We start from the raw sequence: 21,489 nt of genomic DNA, 5'->3' as shown, positions 1-21,489 counted from the left end.
TAGTTGCCTTTGACAGGAAAGAGGGTAATGAGGGACGGGGAAGACATGCGGCAAATGCACCAGGCCGGGAATCAAACCTGCAACAACCGGCATGAGGACTAAGGCCTCAATACATGGGTTGTGCCAAGCCCCTGCGCCACCACAGCACCATAATAATTAACTTTTAACTGCAATAAAAAATATTTAAATAAATTAGGCTTTACCTGTCAAAGCCAACACAACTCATGTAATTATAATTGATCTAAAGTCAACTTGATGAGCAGATTAACCAATCAGATGCTAGTTTACTTATACAATTTTTATCAAATGTATTTATTTCCCATTAATCCCAAACTATTACTTAATTATTTCTTAATTTGTTATATTGTAGCAATCACAAATGTGAATAAAATAACTACTGAAATTATAAATGATTTTACAATGTAATGAAACCCAAAGTTTAGTCTTCATTTTCACTTTTAAATATTTGATTGCAATTTAATACATTTGGGGCATATTTAAACTACTATGTTACCTAAATATTATTTTTAGTTAAATTGAGGCAATTCTGGAACTCCATAAAAACATCACAGTATATGTAAAAATAACTATTAAAATTACACGACTTTATAATATCACAAAATCAAATTCTTATTCTTAATTTTGACTTAAATATTATTTTTGTTAAACTGAGGCACTTTTGGCACTCCATATTTGATCATAATACAGATAAAATAACTACTAAGATTACATCATTTGATAATGTCATGAAATCAAATTCTTATTCTTAATTTTGGCTTTTGATTATTTGATTGATTCAATACATTTGTGGCAGTTATTATTTGTGAAACTAAGGCACTTTTGGCATGCCATATTTCAAAGGAAATACAAATTGATCCTTAAATACTTTAAGATGCAATATTATTTGTGTATTGCACTTATTAAAACAAATATGTATTAAACAAATAATAGATTTATAGGATTGTAGCACTTTTTGTGCTTGATACACTTAATTCTGAAGTTACTCTATGAGGGACGATGATTTTCCGCCATCAGTTACACGAAACTCACTTAAAGTCGATGTAAAAAGCAAAGACCTACCTCTGACACACAGTAACGACATGACAAAGCGCTTCCAGCGACAAGCAGCAGGTAGTTTCACAGTTTGAGGCTCTCAGCGGAGATTTACTTTCAGTGAGGTAACATAATAAAATCCGTAAAAATGCTCTCAAAGCTCCAGTAAAATCCGTTTTTCGACGCTCGCAGGTTTCTGGCCGGCACCGGACGGGGAGTAAAGAGCAGCTGCTCCCCGCTGTGTCCACGCCATTATTAAAACTCTCATCCCAGCTTTCCACTCGGATGGAAAAGCCCGACTGAGCGCCTAAAAGGAGGAGGAGAGGACACCTGTTACTGGCGTCACAGCGGACCAATCAGAGGGAGCGCTGCAGCTGGAGGGCGGGGCGTTTTTAGGCTTTCCACCAATCGGTGAAGAGAGAGAGGGAGGAGGGAACAGGTGACGCTTTCCTGACCTAACAATGAAATAACCCAAATTATAATTAATTTTTTTTATTAATTTGCTTTTGGTCCAGTTCTACATACTAGAACTTCTCTAAATATTTATTTAGAGAAAAATAAATATTACTGTATTATTTATATATTTTTGTCATACTTAGTTGTATGTTTTACACAAATATTTTTAAACATAAAATCAAAATGAACCTTTCCTGTTGCAGGTCAGTTAGAATTGACAGTTATATTATTCACTAAACATCAGAGTGTAATTGAAGAGTTTACATGCTATAAAATACTATAAAATAAACTATTTTGGAATCTGAAATGAGCTAAATGGAGAAACAACTGGGGAAATATTTTATTGAACACCTACTTCCTTGTGTGACACCATGGGACAATAAAAAACTTAAGAAAATTTGTCAAAAGAGGCAGAAAATGAAAAAAATAGGACGTTGACACCAGGAGAAAAGCAGAGTAGCATCCCCTTACTGTGAAGTGCAGTAGTGGTAGCATCATGATGTGGGACTGTTTTGCTGCAGGAAGAAGAACTGGTGCGCTTCACAACATGGATTCCATCATAAGAAGAGAATATTATGTGGAAATACTGAAGCAATACTGAGGAAGTTAAAGTTTTGGGACAAATTGGTCTGCTAAATTAAAAAAAAATGGCTTAGAGAAAAATAAGGACGTTTCTGAATGACCATCACAAAGTCCTGATCTGACACCCAGAGAAGTAAACTTTAAAAAAGTACACAAACACATACATCTAGAGAAAGAAAAAAAATATTTAAAAAATCTCTTGTAGTTGGGGCGTTTAGATAAAATAAATAAAGGATGATGGAATCCCAAACTGATCTGAAACATTAAACATTAAGTTTTATTTAGTAGCAGACAGGGAAGGAAAACAAGGGGCTTATTGAATTAAGATTTAATTAACAATTAACAAACAGCACCGCCTAGTGAGACTATTCTATCATTACATTTGTATTAAACCAAATTGAGAAAATATATTTTCAAAATTATAAATTAATAGTGGTGCGTGATGCAACACACAGGGAAATAGCAATAATATTTTTAATTATATATTTTTTACAGTAACAATCAGACAATTTGCGTGTTAGAGCTACTATTATTTTATTACTTGATTTTGTTACATATATTTTAAAGAAAATTAAAAAAACATATGTTTAGCAGATGTTTTCTTTATACATTAATTTAAAATTGAAAATGACCAAAAAGAAATACTAAAACGCACTTTCCTCGCACAATATAAAACCTATTCCATTATTTATAAAAGCGGAACTACTCTCGCCCGGTTTCTGTTTCCAGCGTAGACGGACTTTTTCAGTACTGCACCACTGATGTAACTTTCATTTCCTCCTAGAAGAGGGTCATCCACATGAGCCGTGAGCTGGTTTGCAGACCGGATCACAAAGCTGGAGCTGTCAAAGTAACAACAAAGAACTACATTTCATAAATAAGCAGAATGCTACGGACGCTGTGTCGGAGAGGCGGCGCCATTTTGCAGGTCAGTGTCGGTTCTCTTCGGCTTGTTAGCTCGTGCCACCAGACGTCATTCAGCGTGTAGACGTCAGTTAAAATTAAACCAAATGTTACTCTACACCTGTGGGTCTGGAACAAGCTAGTGTAAACGTAAAATATTGGTTGATTTTTATTTATTTTTAGAGTCGAAATTTGATTTTATTACAAGCGGTTTTTATTTTATTTACCACTAATACATTTGAAAATAGTTTTTATTGTGTTGCTGCTTTGAGAAGTTTGCCTGTTTGTCCAAATTGTCTGACGTAATTTCCTTACTTGTAACGCAGGAGCGTCCATACACAGCTGAGAGCAGATGGTCAATTAGGATCACCAAAGTAATTAGCATTTTCCTAATAGAGACGATTTGCCTCAAATATGAAGTTTACACACATTTCTTTGCCAAACAACCTGAAAACATGGCGCTGCTGGCTCCGTGAAGCACTTCGTACCTGATTTCATATTATTTCCTATACTTTAATATGGATTCATAATATAGCAGATTACTGGAGTAGATCATGTTGCTAAATAATGCTTTGTATCAGACGTGTATGATTTATTTATTTCTGTTTTTAATGTTCACGAAATGCCTTTAGGAAGGGGAGAAATGGCAAAGTGTGGGAACGAACAAAAAGGACACGTTTTGGTTAATGGAGTCGTAGCCATGGCAACCAGAACAAGAGAGCAACAACAAAGAGGAGAATTAAAACAGAAAAAGAAAATATAGGATTATATGACCATTTACAGAAAAAATTACCAATTTTGTTGACAGACGGACTGGAGATTAACTGATAATCATAGAAATTATTTAACATGTTATAATTACAGTAATCTGTTGTACTTTACTCAATGTGTGTGTGTGTGTGTGTGTGTGTCTTTCCGCCTGCAGCAGAGCCAGCGGTTCGGTCCGGTCCAGCAGCGCTGGGCCTCCAGTCTGCCCATGAACACGGTGGTTCTGTTCGTTCCCCAGCAGGAGGCCTGGGTGGTGGAGAGGATGGGCCGGTACCACCGCATCCTGGAACCCGTAAGAACCGCCCGTAACCATGGAAACGCTCCCAACTGGACCCTGTTAGACTTTATTAATTTTACTGGTCTGGATGAAGATGCAATAATATTCCAGCTTTTTTTCTTCCTTCCCTTCTATCCATCTCTTCCTTCATCTGTTCTTTTCCTTCTTCCTTCATTCCTTCTTCTCTTCCTTTTTCCTTCTCTCTTTCTGTGAATCTGTTGTTCATTTAAAATAAACTTAGATGAAGATTGATTCTGAAAAGTTTAACCACAAACTATCAGAATATTTTTTAGTTTTCTGACTGAATCATTTACCAGGTCTCTGTAAATCTCTACAGATCGTGACCTTTGACCCATCTCTCCATGTGCTTTACCTCCTCTCTCTCTGTTTTTCCCTGCAGGGTCTGAACTTCCTCATCCCGGTGCTGGACAGAGTGCGCTACGTCCAGAGCCTGAAGGAGATCGTGATCGACGTCCCGGAGCAATCCGCCGTCTCTCTGGGTGAGCATCACTTCAAAATAAAAGCTTCTAACCAAGTTTACGCTCCCATCATTTCAAAATAAAAGCATCTAACCACATTTCTCACCCTCCTAGATAACGTCACGCTGCAGATCGACGGTGTGCTCTACCTGCGGATCCTGGACCCATTTAAGGTACGGCTGCAGGCTGTTAGCGGCCGTTTTAAGGTGATCTTAAAGTGACGGCGCGCTGCTTTCAGGCCAGCTACGGCGTGGAGGACCCGGAGTACGCCGTCACGCAGCTCGCCCAGACCACCATGCGCTCCGAGCTGGGGAAGCTGACCCTGGACAAGGTTTTCCGGGTAAATCCCAGCAGCGTCTCTCGTCCCTCTGGGTGTTTCCCTGTGGAGAGTTTTAATCACCGTCCGTCCGTTTGATCCAAAAGGAGCGAGAGTCGCTGAACTCCAACATCGTCCACTCCATCAACCAGGCGTCGGACGAGTGGGGGATCCGCTGCCTGCGCTACGAAATCAAAGACATCAGCGTCCCGCCGCGGGTCAAAGAGTCCATGCAGATGCAGGTGGGAGTCATGGACACACTGTGGATGTTTTTATTCTTCCATTTGAGTTTCTATTTCATGAGTCGTTTCAAAAACCTTCTGAATGTTAAGTCACATTCAACTGGCACTGCACCGTTACCTAGCAACCTCACAGCACAGTCCTGCCCGTTTCCTAGCAACCTCACAGCACAGTCCTGCCCGTTTCCTAGCAACCTCACAGCACAGTCCTGCCCGTTTCCTAGCAACCTCACAGCACAGTCCTGCCCGTTACCTAGCAACCTCACAGCACAGTCCTGCCCGTTACCTAGCAACCCCACAGCACAGTCCTGCCCGTTACCTAGCAACCCCACAGCACAGTTCTGACCGTTACCTAGCAACCCCACAGCACAGTTCCAGCTGTTACCTAGCAACCCAAGCTGAGCTCCAGCTGGTTTGGTGAGATGGTTTTACCTCTGTACTGTGGTTCCTGGAAATCACAATTGTTTAGTTGTTGACTTAGCATCCTCTTTGGGGGCGTGGCCAGCAGCAGATTGTCCTGATTTGAAGTGAGGAATTCCAAGAGATTAATCTCAGAAATGCTCTAGAAAAACAAGTATATGTCTGTGTTTCAAAAGTAAAAAGAAGTTTCACTTTTGAAAATCAGAAAGATTCCAAAATTCTATTTTTTTTTTTACTTTTATTACGCTCAGAAATGTTCTATAAAAAAACTTTGAATAGTTTGAGTTTGAAAAGTCAAAAATGTTTTCTAGAAAAGTTTTTAGTAGAAATTAGCTCCTTTTTTCTGTCTCCTTTAGTCCTAATATGAAAGTATGTGGCACAGATCAGATTTTTTGGGGTGTAAAGTTTGCATTTCCCAGTTGTTTGATTTTAACTTGTTACTTTCTGTGAAATGTTACACCTTTAAGCAATAGAACATCAATTTTTTTTGAGTTGTACCAGTACAACCATCACAGAAACACCAGTTGATGTCATTAACTTTGTGAAGGTGGAGGCTGAGCGTAAGAAGAGAGCCACGGTCCTGGAGTCTGAAGGGACGAGGGAGTCGGCCATCAACGTGGCTGAGGGTCGGAAACAAGCTCAGATTCTGGCCTCAGAGGGAGAGAAGGCAGAGCAGATCAATAAGGCAGCCGGTGGGTTTGGTCACCGTCTGTTTACTGGATGAAACCTTCATGTTATCTTAAGCTGGTGTTTGTTTCCTGCAGGTGAAGCCCAGGCCGTGTTAGCCATAGCTGAGGCTAAAGCTAAAGCTATCCGTCTGCTGTCTGAGGCGCTAACAGAGCAAGTGAGTCAAAGTGTTTCTTCCTGTCACTTCTCAGAATTTTGACTTTAGTCTCATAAATTGTATTTTAATCTTTGAATTTTCTCAGAATATTAACAAATGAAGTGAAAATAAAGTCTTTTTATCAGAATATTGCCGGTAAAGTCTGAAAACCTGACCGTCCTGTGGTTGAGGTGTCTGAACGCTGCTGTATGTTCCTTTTTGTTTTCTCAGAACGGCAACGCGGCGGCCTCCCTCAGCGTGGCTGAGCAGTACGTCTCGGCGTTCTCCAACCTGGCCAAGCAGACCAACACCGTCCTGCTGCCGTCCAACACCGGGGACGTCACTGGGATGGTCACTCAGGTCCGTATCCACCGCCGCCTGCAGCATCCGTCTGGTTGCTAACGGTTACCGACTCATTTCGTTTGCTGTGTTCAGGCGATGACCATCTACAGCCAGCTGGCGAAGACGACTCCTGCAGGATCATCGGCGGCGGCGGCGGTGGAGGAGAAGGCGGAGCTTCCTGACGGTTTGGCGTCAGCAGAGGAGCAGAGGACTCAGTGAAGGAAGTCGGGATGTTTGACCCAGGAAGCGATGAAGCAGATCCAGTGGAGGCGGCTCTGCTGACCGAACAGTTCCCTCCGACCCGACGGGACTGGGAGGAAAACCGAACCCAGTCGTCTGGTTTCTGTCGGATCTCCGGATCAGATCTCCAGTTAGTCGATCCTCACAGACTGTTTATGTTCAGCCGGCTTCAGCCTCCAGGACAGAAATGTTGTCTCATGTAAATGCAGAAATACTCATGTTTTCAGCCATTTGTTTTTCTTTATAAGCGCCGTACACAATTATTGACCACCTTAATAAAGATGCATAAAAAACCTTTGAATAAATTTAATGTTTTATTGCAGTAACAGATTTTTTTACCTTCCTTGTCGTCATCCTGACTCTACAGAGGGAAAATAAATAATTCTGATGGTCGATTATGGGAAAGTTCTGGAGATCAACGTGAATCTGCCTTCACTGAGTGGCATGTTCTCTTGTCTTTCCCAGTTTGAAGATTGGAAACTTTGCCATCAAGTTGAAAGTTCTTGAGGGCCACAACATGCACTTATGTCAAAAATAAAACTTAAAAATACATTTCTTGTGCGGTTTTTTATTTTTATTTGCTTACTATTGAACTAAACATGCAAAATGTTCTTGAAAGAAAAATATTTTATTTTGTACTAACAGCAATCTAAATTATAACTCCATTTAGCTCCCAACTGCATGTTTAGTTAGCTAGCTCAATATTTAGTTTGATAAATATTTAGCTAATAGCTGTAAAATTATGTTTCTAATGTTGTAATTAACATAATTAACTTGTAACTTTCTATTTTAAATATTACGACCTGTTACTCAATATTTTAGTCTTTATACCAAATACGTTTTTACTCCTACTTGAGTTGTTTCTTGAATGGCTTTAGCATATTTTTTTATTAATAAAAATAAAAAATATGCTGCAGTAATTTTTCTTTAGTACTATTTTTAAGTAAGTACCTGCCTCTGAAAATAAATATGTTACCCTTTGAAATCAAACTTTATGCGGTAATTTAAACAACTTGATTAGCTAAATTTAATTTCCTATAATTACTTATTATAAAATGTGATTAATTTGCACCAGTTTCCCACTCAATTTTATTTTAATCTGTATTTATTTATCTCATTGAGTTTTTGGCGAAATGTTGACAGAGTGACACATCGCCACATCCTGCTATCCTCAACCGTTTAACCCGGGACGTTGTCTCACAGGCACGACGAACTATTTCAGACCTGCATTTTAAAAAATCAACATTTAAATTCTAAGAAGTATTATACTCCTTAAATTGGGCAATTTTGTGTTTCTTTGTTATTTATCTACTGTAACTTAAGAGTTGAATTCTCCTGACAGTCTCAGTGCGGGGCTAGCAGGACACATCTCGATGGTTGGTAACAGTAAAACCAGTCCGCCGTCAACTTCCGCCGGGTCCACCTGCTTGGAATGTGAATGTATCCGTCCCAATGAAGGTGAGGGAGGCTCCCGTCTGCTCCGTGGTTACCTGAGACACCTGGACCTCTGTGGTGTTTACACACACACAGCTTCACGGCCGCCTCCAGCCGCACAGAGGTGAAATCCCAGCCGATACAAGGTCAGGAGTGAATGAAACGGGACGGATCAGCCGCAGCTAGCCGGTGATGTTAGCCGGTTTCAACCTCAACTTATTGAATTCCTCTGTTGGTTCCGCTTCAGGATGAAGGGGCTCACGGTTCTCTCCCTGCTCCTGTGGCTGTGCGCGGCCTACTTCGTGGGCATCTACCTCTTCGTGGGCGGCTTCCTGCTGGTGAGGCTGGAGGTGAACCGGACCAGCGCCTGCGAGGACGTCCTGCAGCCCGGAGCGGAGTCGGCGGACTTCTGCCGGGGTCCCCCCCGGTTCCGCAGGGTCGTCGTCCTCATCATCGACGCCCTGAAGATCGACTTCGCCCGGTTTGACCCCACCAAGACCGCGCCGCGACCTTATGAGAACAAGCTGCCCGTGCTGGAGGAGACGGTGTCGGCCAGGCCCGCGCAGGGCCGGCTGTACCCGTTCAGAGCCGACCCTCCCACCACCACCATGCAGAGGATCAAGGGCTTCACCACGGGCTCCCTGCCGACCTTTGTGGACGTTGGCAATAACTTTGCCTCCAGCGCCATCTTGGAGGACAACCTTATCCACCAGCTGGGGCAGATGGGTGAGCTGGTGGGGATCTGTGACGTCATGACCACAACTTTTAATGTCTTTGATGGGATGATTGACTCTGAGTTAGATGTTGTGATCAATTCTAGCACTATAAGACGTGGTGGTGGCAGCATCATGCTGAGGGGTTTCTAGTATTCAGCAGAAACAGGGAGGCTGTTGGTTAAATGTAACTGAACTAAATATATGCTTATTTTTTCCTTAGTTTAATTTAATTTTTTATCTTTTCTTGTTTCTGCCTTTTTCTTTATTTCTTTCTTGATTTTCTCCTTTTTTATTTTTTTCTTCTCCCTCTTTTCTGTATTCTCATTTTTGTCTTTTTTTATTTTTCTGTCTTTTCTTTCTGTCTGAATTCATCTCTTCTTTTTACTTTTTCTCTCGTTCTCTGTCTTTTTTCTTTGCTTTCTTTGTATTTGTCTTTATTTTTTGTTTATTCCATCCTCTAATTCCTTTTTTTCTGTTTCTCTTCATTTTCCGTTCTGTATTTTTTTCTATTTTCTTTTTATTTTGTCTTTTCTTTATTCTTCCTTTCTTCCTACCTAAATGATCTCTGTAGTTTAATAGAACAACATGTTTCCCTTCTTTCTCTCAGTCTATCCCAGCCATTGTTCTGTAACGTTATTAATAATTTTGGGTTTATCTGCAGGTAAACGTGTCGTGTTTATGGGCGACGATACCTGGGAAAACCTCTTCCCTAAAAAGTTCTACCGCTCTCTGCCGTTCCCGTCCTTCAACGTCAAAGACCTGCACACTGTGGACAACGGCATCCTGCAGCACCTCTACACCACCAGTATGTATAAACTCCCAGAGCGGCCATTTTAACTCTTCACTTATATCAGCTCCATAACACTAAAGTTGAAAAGATTTACTTTTAGGAGTGTTTGTGCTGCGCTGTGCTTTTTAACTCTTACTTGAGTAATGTCTTGGACGGATACTTGTTACTTTTATTGAGGATGAATCAATCAGAAGCCAACTTCATCTTCCTTCCTCCTGTCTGCTGCATTACCCTCCATGCTTGTTTCTGCTGGTTTCTGCAGTGATGGGGGACGACTGGGACGTTCTGCTGGCCCATTTCCTGGGAGTGGATCACTGTGGACACCGGTTCGGACCCGACCACCCGGCCATGGCCGACAAGCTCACCCAGATGGACGGCGTCATCAGGTCGGTCAGAGGAACGCACACGGACGCTGAAGTAGACGAAGCTGCAGGGTTTTGACCATATTTGGTTTTCCTTCCAGGTCGGTGATGGAGCGTCTGCAGGACGACACCCTGCTGGTGGTGATGGGCGACCATGGCATGACCGACACCGGAGACCACGGAGGGGACAGCCAGAAGGAGACGGACGCTGCGCTCTTCCTCTACAGCCCGTCCGCCATCTTTCCTGGACCGCCGACTGAGGTAAAACATCATCTGGGCTGAAACATTTACAGATAAATGTGTTTTTATCTTAAATGCAAAGTGTTCAACAAGGAAATATTACAGGAGAAAATACATCAATGAATGGTTAAACAAAGTGCAAAGAAATATTTTATATAAAAAATTGAAAATGGAACAAAAAATAGGATATGACAAATCTATTAAATAATAAAGAAAATTATAAATGTTAATTTATGTCACGCTGTATGTTCAAATAAGTTGAAACTTCTTTTTATTTAATATTTGGCACATTAATTATTTTATCCAGGCATTTATTTATTTCTGCATTTGTTTCTAATTTTGTCAGGATAGGTCTTCCGTAGAGCTGGCTGTAAACCACAGAAAGATGAGAAATGTTTCTGTTTTTCCACAGGATGAGCCGGACGTTGTCCCACAGACTGACCTGGTTCCCACTCTGGCCCTGTTACTGGGAACCCCGATCCCGTTCAGCAGCGTGGGTCAGGTCCTGCTGCCTCTGTTCCCCCCACATGAGCAAACACAGGGCGCAGTGAGGCCTCTCAGCCAGCTGGAGGCGCTGTGGATCAACACTAAACAGGTACTGACCTCCTCAGGCTTTACGGCTGAAACTAACAATACACTGTCACATTCTGCAGATTTTTCATTTAACTGCTTAAATGTACATTACTTAAAAATGCAGATAAATAAAAAATCCACTTTAAATAAGGAAATCAAGATCAAATCAAGCTGCTCAACTTAACATCAATACATTGTCGGTACAACATGTTGATTTATTTTTATTACTTTTAGATTAACTGATTAATAACCAGGAAGAAAAGATTAATAGGAGTTTTTTATAGAATTTGATCCCTCCTTTCTCTGCCTCCTCTCTCTCTTCCCTCTCTCCTCTCTCTCTTCCCTCTCTCCTCCTTTCCTCCTGCAGGTCAACCGTTTCCTGGACACCTACTCGTCTCTGTCCAGTGACATCCCTCCAGAGCGTCTCTCTGAGCTGAAGGCCTCCTTCTCCCTCCTCTCCTCTGATTACCTCGGTTCGGTCGGCGCCGGGCGGCCGCCGTCGCCTCGCCTGGCCTCCTCCCTGCAGGCCTACCTGACCTCCGTCAGGGACACCTGCCGAGCCACGTGGGCCAGATTCAACCCGGCCAAGATGGCGGCCGGCCTGGCCGTCCTCACGTTCGCCTGCTTGGCGTGTTTCGTGATGTCGGAGCTCTCCGCCATGCTGACGGAGGAGAAGCGTGCGGGACTGAAGGGTCCGGTTGCCGCGGCGCTAACCGTCGGGGTGGCTGTCGCCGCTGCTCAGCTGGTTGCCCGTGGTTACGTGGAGGCGGCGTGGTGTCTGGCGGCCGGCGCCTTGGCCTCGGAGGCGCTCTTCCTCTGGAGGGCGTGGCGACTGAACCGGCCGGCCGTTTCAAAGAACGGCGCCAAAGCGTGGAAGCTGTCGGCGCGCCGCCTGCTGGCGCCGTCCCTCGCCGTGCCGCTCCTCCGCTGCGCCTCGCTGCTCTCCGACAGCTACGTCATCTACGAAGGAAGGGTCGTGACCTTTCTGCTGCTCTCTCTGGCGCTCTACGTTCCCGTGCGCCTCAACTGGGACGGCCATCTTGTCCCTCTGACCTCTGACCCCCTGAAGTCGGCGGGGCTGCTGCCCTCGCCGGCGCTGAGCCCGGCCGCCGTGAGGAAGGAGAGCAGCTCTCTGATTGGCTGCCTGGGCGTCCTGGTGCTGTGCGCCTGCGTCTCGCTGTCGTTCCACGGCTGCAGGGAGGAGCAGGGCGGCTGCTCGCCGTCGCCGTTCCTCTCGCCGCTGTCCCGCCTGCAGGACAGCCAGCTGAAGAACCTCTACTACATCCTGTCCGTCGGCTCTCTGGGCGTCTCCGCCTACCTGCTGCGGCTCTGGCTGTGTCACTACGGCAACCTGAACTCGTCGGGCGGGACGGCGTTCGCCGCGCGCTGGGTCCTGCCGCTGCTGTGCGTCTGCGCGGGCCTGCATTGGGCCGTCGGCGCCGCGCCGGAGGGCGGCTTCAGGAAGCTGGCGGAGCTGATCCGCGTGGCGCAGCTCGCCCTGCCCAGAGCCGCCTTCGCCCTGCTGGGCCTCGGCCTCGCCCTGATCTGGGCCGACCCGCTCACCGTGTTCCTGAAGACGCGGGCCGCCGCCTCGGCCAGAAGCCCCGCCCTGCCGCCGCGCTACCGAGCCAGCACCGGCATCAGCCCGCAGGCCGAGCTGCACCACCTGATCCCGCAGATCTACCAGCGCATGCGGCGCTCGCTGGAGGACGGGGAGCTGGGCGGCGGCGAGGAGGACGGGCGGCCCGCCGTGGAGGCGTACGGCCTGGGCACGGTGTACTCCGCCCCCCTGCTGCTGCACTGCGGCCTGCTGGGAGTCGGGCTGCTGCTGCTGCACCCAGAGGGCCTGGCGCTGGCCTTCCTGCTGCTGCTGCTGGAGATGGCGGCGCTGCTGCACATCCACGCCGCCGCCGCCAACCTGCGCGCGTCGCCTGCAGCCAGCACAGGTGATGTTCCTGAAACTCTGAACATCACCAGGCGGTTTTGGGTTCCCGCGTTGTGATGGTTGTCTTTCCTCCCATCCAGGCGTTTTCAGCGTCGCCTGGACTCCAGTGGCTCTCTGGTCGCTGGCCGCCTCCCAGTTCTTCCACTCCACTGGTCACCTGCCCACCTTCCCGTCCATCCAGTGGGGCGCCGCCTTCGTGGGGTTTCCAGATGGACACAGCGGCACCTTCCTGCCCGCCTGCCTGGTCTCTCTCAACACGTTCGCCTCAAACATCTTGTTCGCAGGTTAAGAGTCGATTTTACACGTTTTCTACATCATGTGTACAAATTTACATGATTTTTAGTTGGTTTTATGTTAAAAACCAAGAAAAAATAAGAACAAAGTTAAAAAGAACAAATACAGTGTAACAATGGAAATATTATTTATTCTCCTGTTTTTCTAAATATCTGACACATTGTGGCGTTAAAATGAGGAAACTGATGTTCTTGTCTCCAGTGGGTTGCCCTCTGCTGCTGTTCTGGCCTCTGGTGCGGGAGGTCAGGGGCAGCAGGGGGGTGAAAGGTCACGGCGAGGAAGGCGAAGACGTCGTGATGGAAATGCGCCTCAGAGAGAAACCGCATCAGTTCAGCGCCGCGCTGCTGCAGCTGTCAACGCGATACCTCTTTATTCTGGGAGCTCAGGTCAGAGGAAACCAGCAGGCTGGGAAAAAAATCTGACTTTTATCTCTTTTTTCTGTAAATTTAGATTTTGGGATTTTTATTTTTTCCTTCTGAATTTTGACAATTTTTTCTTGGTAAAAAATTCAGGTTTTTCCTCTCAATTTTGACTTTAGTCTCAGAATATTCACTTTAATCTTAAATCTTGTTTTTTTTTATCCGAATTTTGACTATTTTTCTCAGAATTCTTATTTTTCCCCCAATATTCTCACTTTAGTCTCAGAATATTCAATTTAATCTGAATTTTCAGAATTTTTACTTTTCTTCTACAAATTTTGACTTTTCCTGGAATTCTGATTTTAATCTTCTGCGATGATTTAAGTCAGTTATTATTTTTTTATTCTTTCAGTGGCACTAATCCTCTTCCGTACGTCTTTCTGTGCAGATTTGTTTTAAATAGTTTCTGTTTTTTCTCAGGTGTTTTCTTCCGTCTGTGCTGCTGCTATTCTCAGGAGACACCTGATGGTGTGGAAGGTTTTTGCACCCAAGTAAGTATCTGGATGAAATCCTGAAATCCTGTTGATCTTGAAGTTTTTCATGGTTTTAACATGTTTGGAGCTAAAATCTGCCTCATTAGGAAGTAATTTGCCTCTAAAGTCTGTTTTGTTTCCCAGGCTGCTGTTTGAGGCGTCTGGCTTCGTGGTGAGCTGCTGCTTCCTGCTGATCGGAGTCACCTTGGTGCTCAGGGTCGACGTCGCCGTGGGTCGCTGGTTTAAGAAACTCATCCCAGACGCCTCCAGGTAGCAACGCCGCCGCCGCCATGTTGCACAAAAACATCCAAAACTGTGACGGACTTCTGCACAAACTCGTCTGTGGAAAACTCTGACTTCAGGACCAGATCGTTGGGCTTTTCCTCCAAGCTGCCTCACTAAGGGTGAAGTCCTCCCAGTTTCAGCTGGGGCTGTTAATGAATGTTTGTTCTGTTTTGCCTGGAACTACGGAGGAAAAACTGCTTCAAAACTCATGGTGCCAACTCTGGACTCACTCAGTTCTGGTCACAGGATCACATCCAGCACAGAGAGGAATGTCATTACTTTGAACTTTTAATCATGGATTTGATTATTCAACTTCCACATTCAGCCTTATGGAAGACTGATCATGCCAAAACTGGAAATAAATACATAATTAAATAAATGGTTTTATAAGATCATTAAATCCCCTAATATGGTCTCCAAAAAATAAAAGTTGTCCAAACGTATTTGACACAATGTGCCATAAATTATCGCTATTATTAATTTTATAATTTACTTCCAATGCGTTTCCTTTTTTGCATAATTTTTTCATATGCTGTATTTATTGGGTATTTTTAAATGTTTCTTTTACCTACGTCCTCCAATATTTCCTCTTTGCATTTTCTCTCTTCTTGTTTTACAATATTTGGCACTTTAATTACTGTATTTGAATATTTTCAATTTTGTCAGGATCAGTTCTCCATATATGTGTAGAGAAGTAAAAATTAATGGATTTTCTCCTAAAAATTCAACTTAAAAACCCAAACATTTACAGAACCAAACTAATTCCTTCTTTGTATATATTTGACTTTTAGACATTAAATGAACATTAGATGATTTGTTTTTGCACCAGAAGTTTTATTTGTTGTGTTCGTTCCTCCCAGCATGTGAACCTGTAACCTGAACTGACTGAGTTAAACCTCCAGCCATTAAAACACATTTTTACCGTATGCTGAAGGGATTTCTTATTGAGTTTTTTTATTATATTTAGTATTTTTCAGAACAAATAACCAGCCAGTCTAACCTGAATGTTTGTAAATTAATAATTATTTTTTAAAATCTTTTTCTTGGTTCTAATGTCATTTGGATTGCAGGAAGCATTCAGTCAGTTTATTCCTGTTGATCGGGTTCAAGCTCAGGTTGATGACATCACTACAGGGGATGTTTCTGATTGGCTGTGAGATGATGGGACATTTTTGTTATTTATAAAACTGATTGATCGATATGGATATTTGGGTGATGATTTTACATACTGTATAAACTAATAAAGCTTTTCTACATCTCGTATTGGCTTCAGTGTGTTTTACACAAATCTATGGAGGGCTGATCTTGCCAAAATTGGAAATATTTTTTTTCCAAACTTATACAAACAAACTTATACTTTGGATGCATTTTTTTTGTTACTATAATCACTTTATCAAAACACTTATTTTTTTATATATATATTGATAATTTTGGCAGCATCAATCTTCCATAGACCCTATGTTTTAGTTTATAATGTGTTTCCTGTTCAGTTGATCTGAACCATGCCATAATTTCTCTTGCTGAACTTATTCTGCAATCAAGTTTTCTTTCTGGATTTTTGTGATCACTGTTTCCCTGAAAACCATAATATTTAAAAGTGACAGAGGCCCTAAAGTTCAGTTTACATTTTTTCTGTTTGAAAACTTTTTGTTTCAGTTTCAAATCTTTATTTTCAGTTTTAATTGTGTTCTCTGTTTTAAAGCTTTTTTGAGTTTCAAAGTATTTTTTTCAGTTTCATTTTTTTTCCACTTTCATTGCACAAATTTTATGGCCCCAATTTAGTTCCATACAAGAGCACCTGCGGAAGACATTCAGCTTATATCATTCACCAGCCGTCAACTTGAAATCTCTTTGTTATCCACAGCGTTATTTTCTTTTTCACCATCAGTGGTTAAATGTTTGTGACCCATTGGGATGTTTCTCCCGGTTCGGAACCAGAACCGGGCCGCAGGAAGGAGCGACTTAATAAACCATGAATGTCGGAGATGAAACTCACCAGATTTTCTCAGCATGTCGGTGATTTGCCGCCATGATGGACGCATTATGAACACCCAGCACCTCACAGCCGTCATCATTTAGACACTAATTCCCCAAATTCACGCACAATCAAACAAATTAGCCTTTATGCTAATTTCTGATGACTCCATTATGCTAAAAGCCGACTTTGAATGACACTCATAATTGCAGCAGAGATATTATTGCTGAACAACTCAGTAATGGACACTAACGCTTCTTCTGCTGAGTGGCTTTGCAGGAGTAAATAAACGCTGATGTGTTTTTACTGATGAGCTGCTGAGACTCTGATGCGTTCAAAGACCGCAGGAAATCCTAACCAGCTGCTTCTGAACAGCTTTGCTGTTAATGTTTTTTAAAATTACTCAAGTTTTATGTCAATATTTCCTCTGTGTATTTTCTCCCTTCCTGTTTTCTCCTTTAGCCATTTTAATTTTTTTTATTTTTTCATCAGTTTCTTTTTTCTTTGAAAGAAAAAAGGAACCCAACTGAAGAAAATAATGATTAAAAATTGCGAAAAAAGAAATTTAGAGGAGAAATAAATTAATATATGTTTAAAGAAAAGAGTCAATAAATAAAAATAAATGAATAAATACAAAATAAAACAAGACAAAAATATTTTTCAAAAGTCAGAATATTAAAAATGGGGAATAAATAAAACTAATAAAACAATAAGTTTTTAAAATAAAATGGAAAATTAATAATGATAATGTTAATATTGTTTAAAATAATAATTTTGCTACACTGTATAATTAAATTAATTGGGACATTTCTTACTTTTTGCAACATTTGTCACTTTAATTACTTTATCAGACCTTTCATTTCTATATTTATTGCCATTTTTGGCAGGATTAGTCCTCCACAGACACTTCAAAATCCATTGTAATCATTTGAAATTTTTATAATTCAGATGTTGGAAAGTCCAGACCTAAATCCAAACAAAACCTAAGAAGACGTAAAACAGCAACATTACGACACTTTCCTCCCTCCGTATTTTACATTTGCTACTTTACATTGGATTTTGAAGACCAGTAGATCGGAACCAGACGTCCACCTGTCTGTTTCTTGACTCCGGCGTTGACAGAAGCGTCACGTTTGCGAGCGGATCGCGGTGATCGATGGATCCGGAGCGGCTGCAGAGTAATTGCATATTTTAGAGCCTTGGGATGAATTATCCAGCGCTGATCCGTCATTACTGCGCTGAGAGTCAGAGCTTCATTTGGAGTGAGGGATGTTGCTCTGCAGTCGCATTTACAGCTGCAGGGATCATGAATTATTGCAGCGGACATGAGAACATTAAATCAAGTCAGAACCAAAACCAAGCTGACTTCCTCCCTTCACATCTTCGCCTTCTGGTGAAATTTTTATTCTTAATTAAATATCAGATTTATAAATTATCTCAAAACAAACAAATCAAAATTAATTCTAAAGTTTTAAAACACCTTAAAGTTTCATTTTGAGGTCAAAAATTCAAACTTTGAATGTTTCCCTTCAGTCCAATATGGCCGCCAATCATATGAAACAGTGAAAGTTGCAGAAATAATTTTTTTGTTCTTGCAAAATTAATCAGGTGTGGATTCTGTGGCTGACATGATGATCCCACCTTGGACAGACGGTGATAAAATCAGCTGATCTCTTCATTGTTTAGCGCTCAGCTTCATGTGTCGGATAACCTGAAACTTCCTGCATCGCTGAATTTAGCAACATCATCAAACGGCTGGATGGTGAAACGAACTCAGCGAGGCTTCAGAACCAAAACTTAGAAATGTATAAAAACCTGAAACAATCAGATCCAACATGTTTATGAAGAGTTTGTACCTGTAACCAACCATTTTACAATGAAATATCACATCAACAGGGATTTCTTTGTGTCGTTTTTATCAGAGCTGATAAAAATCACATGTGGGGTCCCTCAGGGCTCCATGTTGGGGTTCCTCTAATTTAACACCTTCAAGCTCCTGTTAGCTCAGGTTATAACAAGAAATAAGATTAGCTGCCATAGCTATGCAGATGATACTCAGATCTACATTATGATGACATTCAGAGACTCTGAACCATCCAAGAACAAATCGATGCTTTGAGGTTCAATAAAACCTGTTTCTAAATATTTGAGACAACTTAAATCACTGAAGAAAGTTTGACACGGCATCAACAATGGAGGAGTGTTAATAGAGGGTATTTTTGATACTTTCATGGCTTTTATTTTAATTTTCTGAATTTCTTAATATTATTTTGGTTTACATTTAAAGTATTTTCTGCATTTACACCATCTCAGTTTTTAGTCACATTATAAAAATGACAGGAAATCATTCAAATTTGCATCAACACATTTTTTATTCTGAACCAAAATCTTTGCTAGAAGGAAAATTTTCCCTTCACACCAATAATCACCTTCATCTCCAGTACTGTAGTGTTTTATCTAAAACTGCAGATTCACAGGAAATCCTCCAGAGGGCGCCACATCTTTGCCTCAAGACTGGAATTCAAACAGGAATCCTTGGGGAAAAAAACCCAGGAAATAGTTCAGAGAGAAAAAAAACTTATCGAGAAAACACCCAGGATCACCTGTGTCTCCTTCCTTCCACCAAACTACCGACTCAGGACAGACTGAAGGCGAGCAGAGAGAAAACTGAGGAAGCAGACACTGGAACACAGACTGCTGCTGGAGGAAAAACAAGGAAATCACAGTAAAAGTAAGTTCATAAAGTTTCTACAGGAGAGAAAGTGACTTCCTGGTTTAACATTCTGTCTGCTGTGATTTCAGCTTCACTCTGAGACAAAATGGCTTCCAAGTTAGAGGAGGATCTCTACTGTTCAGTCTGTCAGGAAATATTTAAGGATCCAGTTATTCTGTCATGTAGCCACAGTTTCTGTAAGGAATGTCTGCAGAACTGGTGGAGAGAGAAACCAGGAAGAGAGTGTCCAATTTGTAAGAGGAGATCTTCTAGAGATGAACCACCTTTAAGTCTGGTTCTGAAGAATCTGTGTGAGTCTTTGTTACAGCAGAGAAACCAAAATGCTTCAGAGGGTCTCTGCTCTCTGCACTCTGAGAAACTCAAACTCTTCTGTCTGGACCATCAGCAGCCAGTGTGTCTCGTCTGCAGAGATTCAGATTTACACACCAAGCACAGATTCAGAGCCATCGATGAAGCTGCTCAGCAACACAGGAAGAAAGTTCAGGAAACTCTGGAGCCTTTAAAGGAGAAGCTGGAGCTCAGGAAGAAAGTTCAGGAGGAGTTTGATCAGACAGCAGAACACCTGGAGGTCCAGGCCCGACACACAGAGAGGCAGATTAGGGAGCAGTTTAAGCAGCTTCATCAGTTTCTATCAGAGGAAGAGGAGGCCAGGCTGGCTGCACTGAGGGAGGAAGAGGAGCAGAAGAGAGGGATGATGAAGGAGAAGATGGAGGCTCTGAGCAGAGAGATAGCAGCTCTTTCAGACACAGTCAGAGCCACAGAGGAGGAGCTGAGAGCTGCAGACGTCTCATTCCTGCACAACTACAAGGCTGCAGTGGAAAGAGTCCAGCGCTGCCCCCTGCTGGAGGATCCACAGCTGCCCTCAGGAGCTCTGATAGACCAGGCCAAACATCTGGGCAACCTGGCCTTCAACATCTGGAGCAACATGGAGACCATGGTGACCTACACTCCTCTGGTTCTGGACCCAAACACGGCTGGTCCATGGCTCAATCTGTCTGAAGATCTGACTGGTTCGATTTATGGAGAGAAACAGCAGCTTCCTGATAATCCAGAGAGATTTAGTTACTGGGATTCTGTTCTGAGTTCTGAAGGTTTTAACTCAGGGAACCACAGCTGGGATGTTGATGTTAGAAACAGTTCATCCTGGAAACTTGGTGTGTTGGAAGAATCTGTTAGGAGGAAAGGAGTCATAAAGTCTGGATTGTTGGTTGTAGAGTTTAATTTCTTGGGATACTCAGCATCTTGTCCATCAGTTCCTTCCACTCGTCTCCCAGTCCAGAAGAATCTCCAGAGGATCAGAGTGAATTTGGACTGGGACAGAGGAAAGCTGTCCTTCTCTGACCTGGATACTAACACACACATACACACCTTCACACACACCTTCACTGCCAAGATGGTTCCATTCTTCTTCACTTTTGATGAACCAATAAAAATCCAACCGATGAAGATCTCAGTGATGAAGAACAAATAAATCATTTTTGGATCTGATCATTTAAAGTCAGGAAACTGGAGATAATCTGATCATCTGTGTTCTTCATGTCTTTCTGTGTTTTCTACTTTAGACAAAAATCAAAATATGTAAAAACAAGGATTTATTATTCATGAACGTTTTTGATTTCAGCATCTGGACAGATGAAAATAATGAGTTTTCTTTTGTTTTAAGCTTTATTGTTTGTACAAATGAGCCGTTTCTGATCCAAACTTGAAGTTATTTTTTGTTTTATTTCATTTTGTGAGAATTTCATGTAACAAATATATTATGGGAACAAATGATTATTGTTCATGTTTTTAACCTGAAATAGCAAAATAAAAACATTTAAAACAGGAAAAGTTGTGAAGTTACTTGGGATTAATGGTTTCAAAGCATCCATCCATCCATCCATCCATCCATCCATCCATCCATCCATCCATCCATCCATCCATCCATCCATCCATCCATCCATCCATCCATCCATCCATCCATCCATCCATCCATCCATCCATCCATCCATCCATCATCTTTTCCAGGCTTCATATTTAATATCTGCCATAAATTCATGGTAAACTTGAGTTTTTATTCACTCAGGTTTGTTTTCAGACTTTTGGCCCAACAGTTGATATAAATCAGAATTTCAGTTCAGAGAGAAAAAACAAAAACAAATGTTAGAATAAATCATCATCTAGTTGCTTAATCTGAGCCCAGTTTGGATTAAAAAATGAGATTAATTCTTAAATGAAACCAAGTCAAACTATGCAGCAAATCTTGGGTTAAATCTCGTTATTAAAGCTTCAACTAAATGAAGTAAAATGAGTTGAACCACCTGGATCTGAACTCATGTAGTAAAGTTGATTGTTGTATCGAAGGAGATGCT

At 42.2% G+C, this 21,489-nt stretch overlaps 4 protein-coding genes across 4 annotated transcripts in view; 3 read left to right on the top strand and 1 right to left on the bottom strand.

Moving 5' to 3' along the window:
- Positions 1-1,353, bottom strand: part of unc13bb (unc-13 homolog Bb (C. elegans)) — a 62,736-nt gene extending 61,383 nt beyond the window's left edge. The window contains exon 1 of the mRNA XM_088011154.1: positions 1,081-1,353. Coding sequence (XP_087867280.1) covers positions 1,081-1,102 — 22 coding nt within the window. The 5' untranslated portion in view covers positions 1,103-1,353. The remainder of the gene's footprint in view (positions 1-1,080) is intronic.
- A 1,484-nt stretch (positions 1,354-2,837) lies between these two features.
- Positions 2,838-7,450, top strand: stoml2 (stomatin (EPB72)-like 2). The gene is made up of 10 exons (XM_014993381.2): positions 2,838-3,019; positions 3,920-4,054; positions 4,440-4,539; positions 4,633-4,691; positions 4,757-4,858; positions 4,942-5,076; positions 6,041-6,185; positions 6,258-6,337; positions 6,548-6,676; positions 6,752-7,450. The coding sequence occupies exons 1-10, from the start codon at positions 2,978-2,980 to the stop codon at positions 6,875-6,877; spliced, it is 1,053 nt and encodes a 350-aa protein (XP_014848867.2). The 5' UTR covers positions 2,838-2,977; the 3' UTR covers positions 6,878-7,450.
- An 866-nt stretch (positions 7,451-8,316) lies between these two features.
- Positions 8,317-15,690, top strand: pigo (phosphatidylinositol glycan anchor biosynthesis, class O). Its single transcript, XM_014993380.2, has 11 exons — positions 8,317-8,478; positions 8,580-9,058; positions 9,710-9,853; positions 10,101-10,224; positions 10,302-10,461; positions 10,853-11,035; positions 11,381-12,959; positions 13,039-13,242; positions 13,454-13,638; positions 14,092-14,162; positions 14,289-15,690. Exons 2-11 carry the CDS (start codon positions 8,581-8,583, stop codon positions 14,416-14,418), a joined length of 3,258 nt encoding a protein of 1,085 aa, XP_014848866.2. The 5' UTR covers positions 8,317-8,478; position 8,580; the 3' UTR covers positions 14,419-15,690.
- Positions 15,691-18,916: 3,226 nt separating this feature from the next.
- LOC148156242 (E3 ubiquitin-protein ligase TRIM35-like) lies at positions 18,917-20,968 on the top strand. The gene is made up of 2 exons (XM_088011153.1): positions 18,917-19,135; positions 19,207-20,968. The coding sequence occupies exon 2, from the start codon at positions 19,224-19,226 to the stop codon at positions 20,607-20,609; it is 1,386 nt and encodes a 461-aa protein (XP_087867279.1). The 5' UTR covers positions 18,917-19,135; positions 19,207-19,223; the 3' UTR covers positions 20,610-20,968.
- Positions 20,969-21,489: the final 521 nt, after the last annotated feature.

The sequence above is a fragment of the Poecilia mexicana genome, unplaced genomic scaffold, assembly GCF_051168715.1.
Source record: "Poecilia mexicana isolate PSO_F unplaced genomic scaffold, ASM5116871v1 scaffold_12, whole genome shotgun sequence".
In the NCBI taxonomy this organism is placed as follows: domain Eukaryota; kingdom Metazoa; phylum Chordata; class Actinopteri; order Cyprinodontiformes; family Poeciliidae; genus Poecilia; species Poecilia mexicana.
This window is presented reverse-complemented; position numbering and strand designations above follow the sequence as displayed.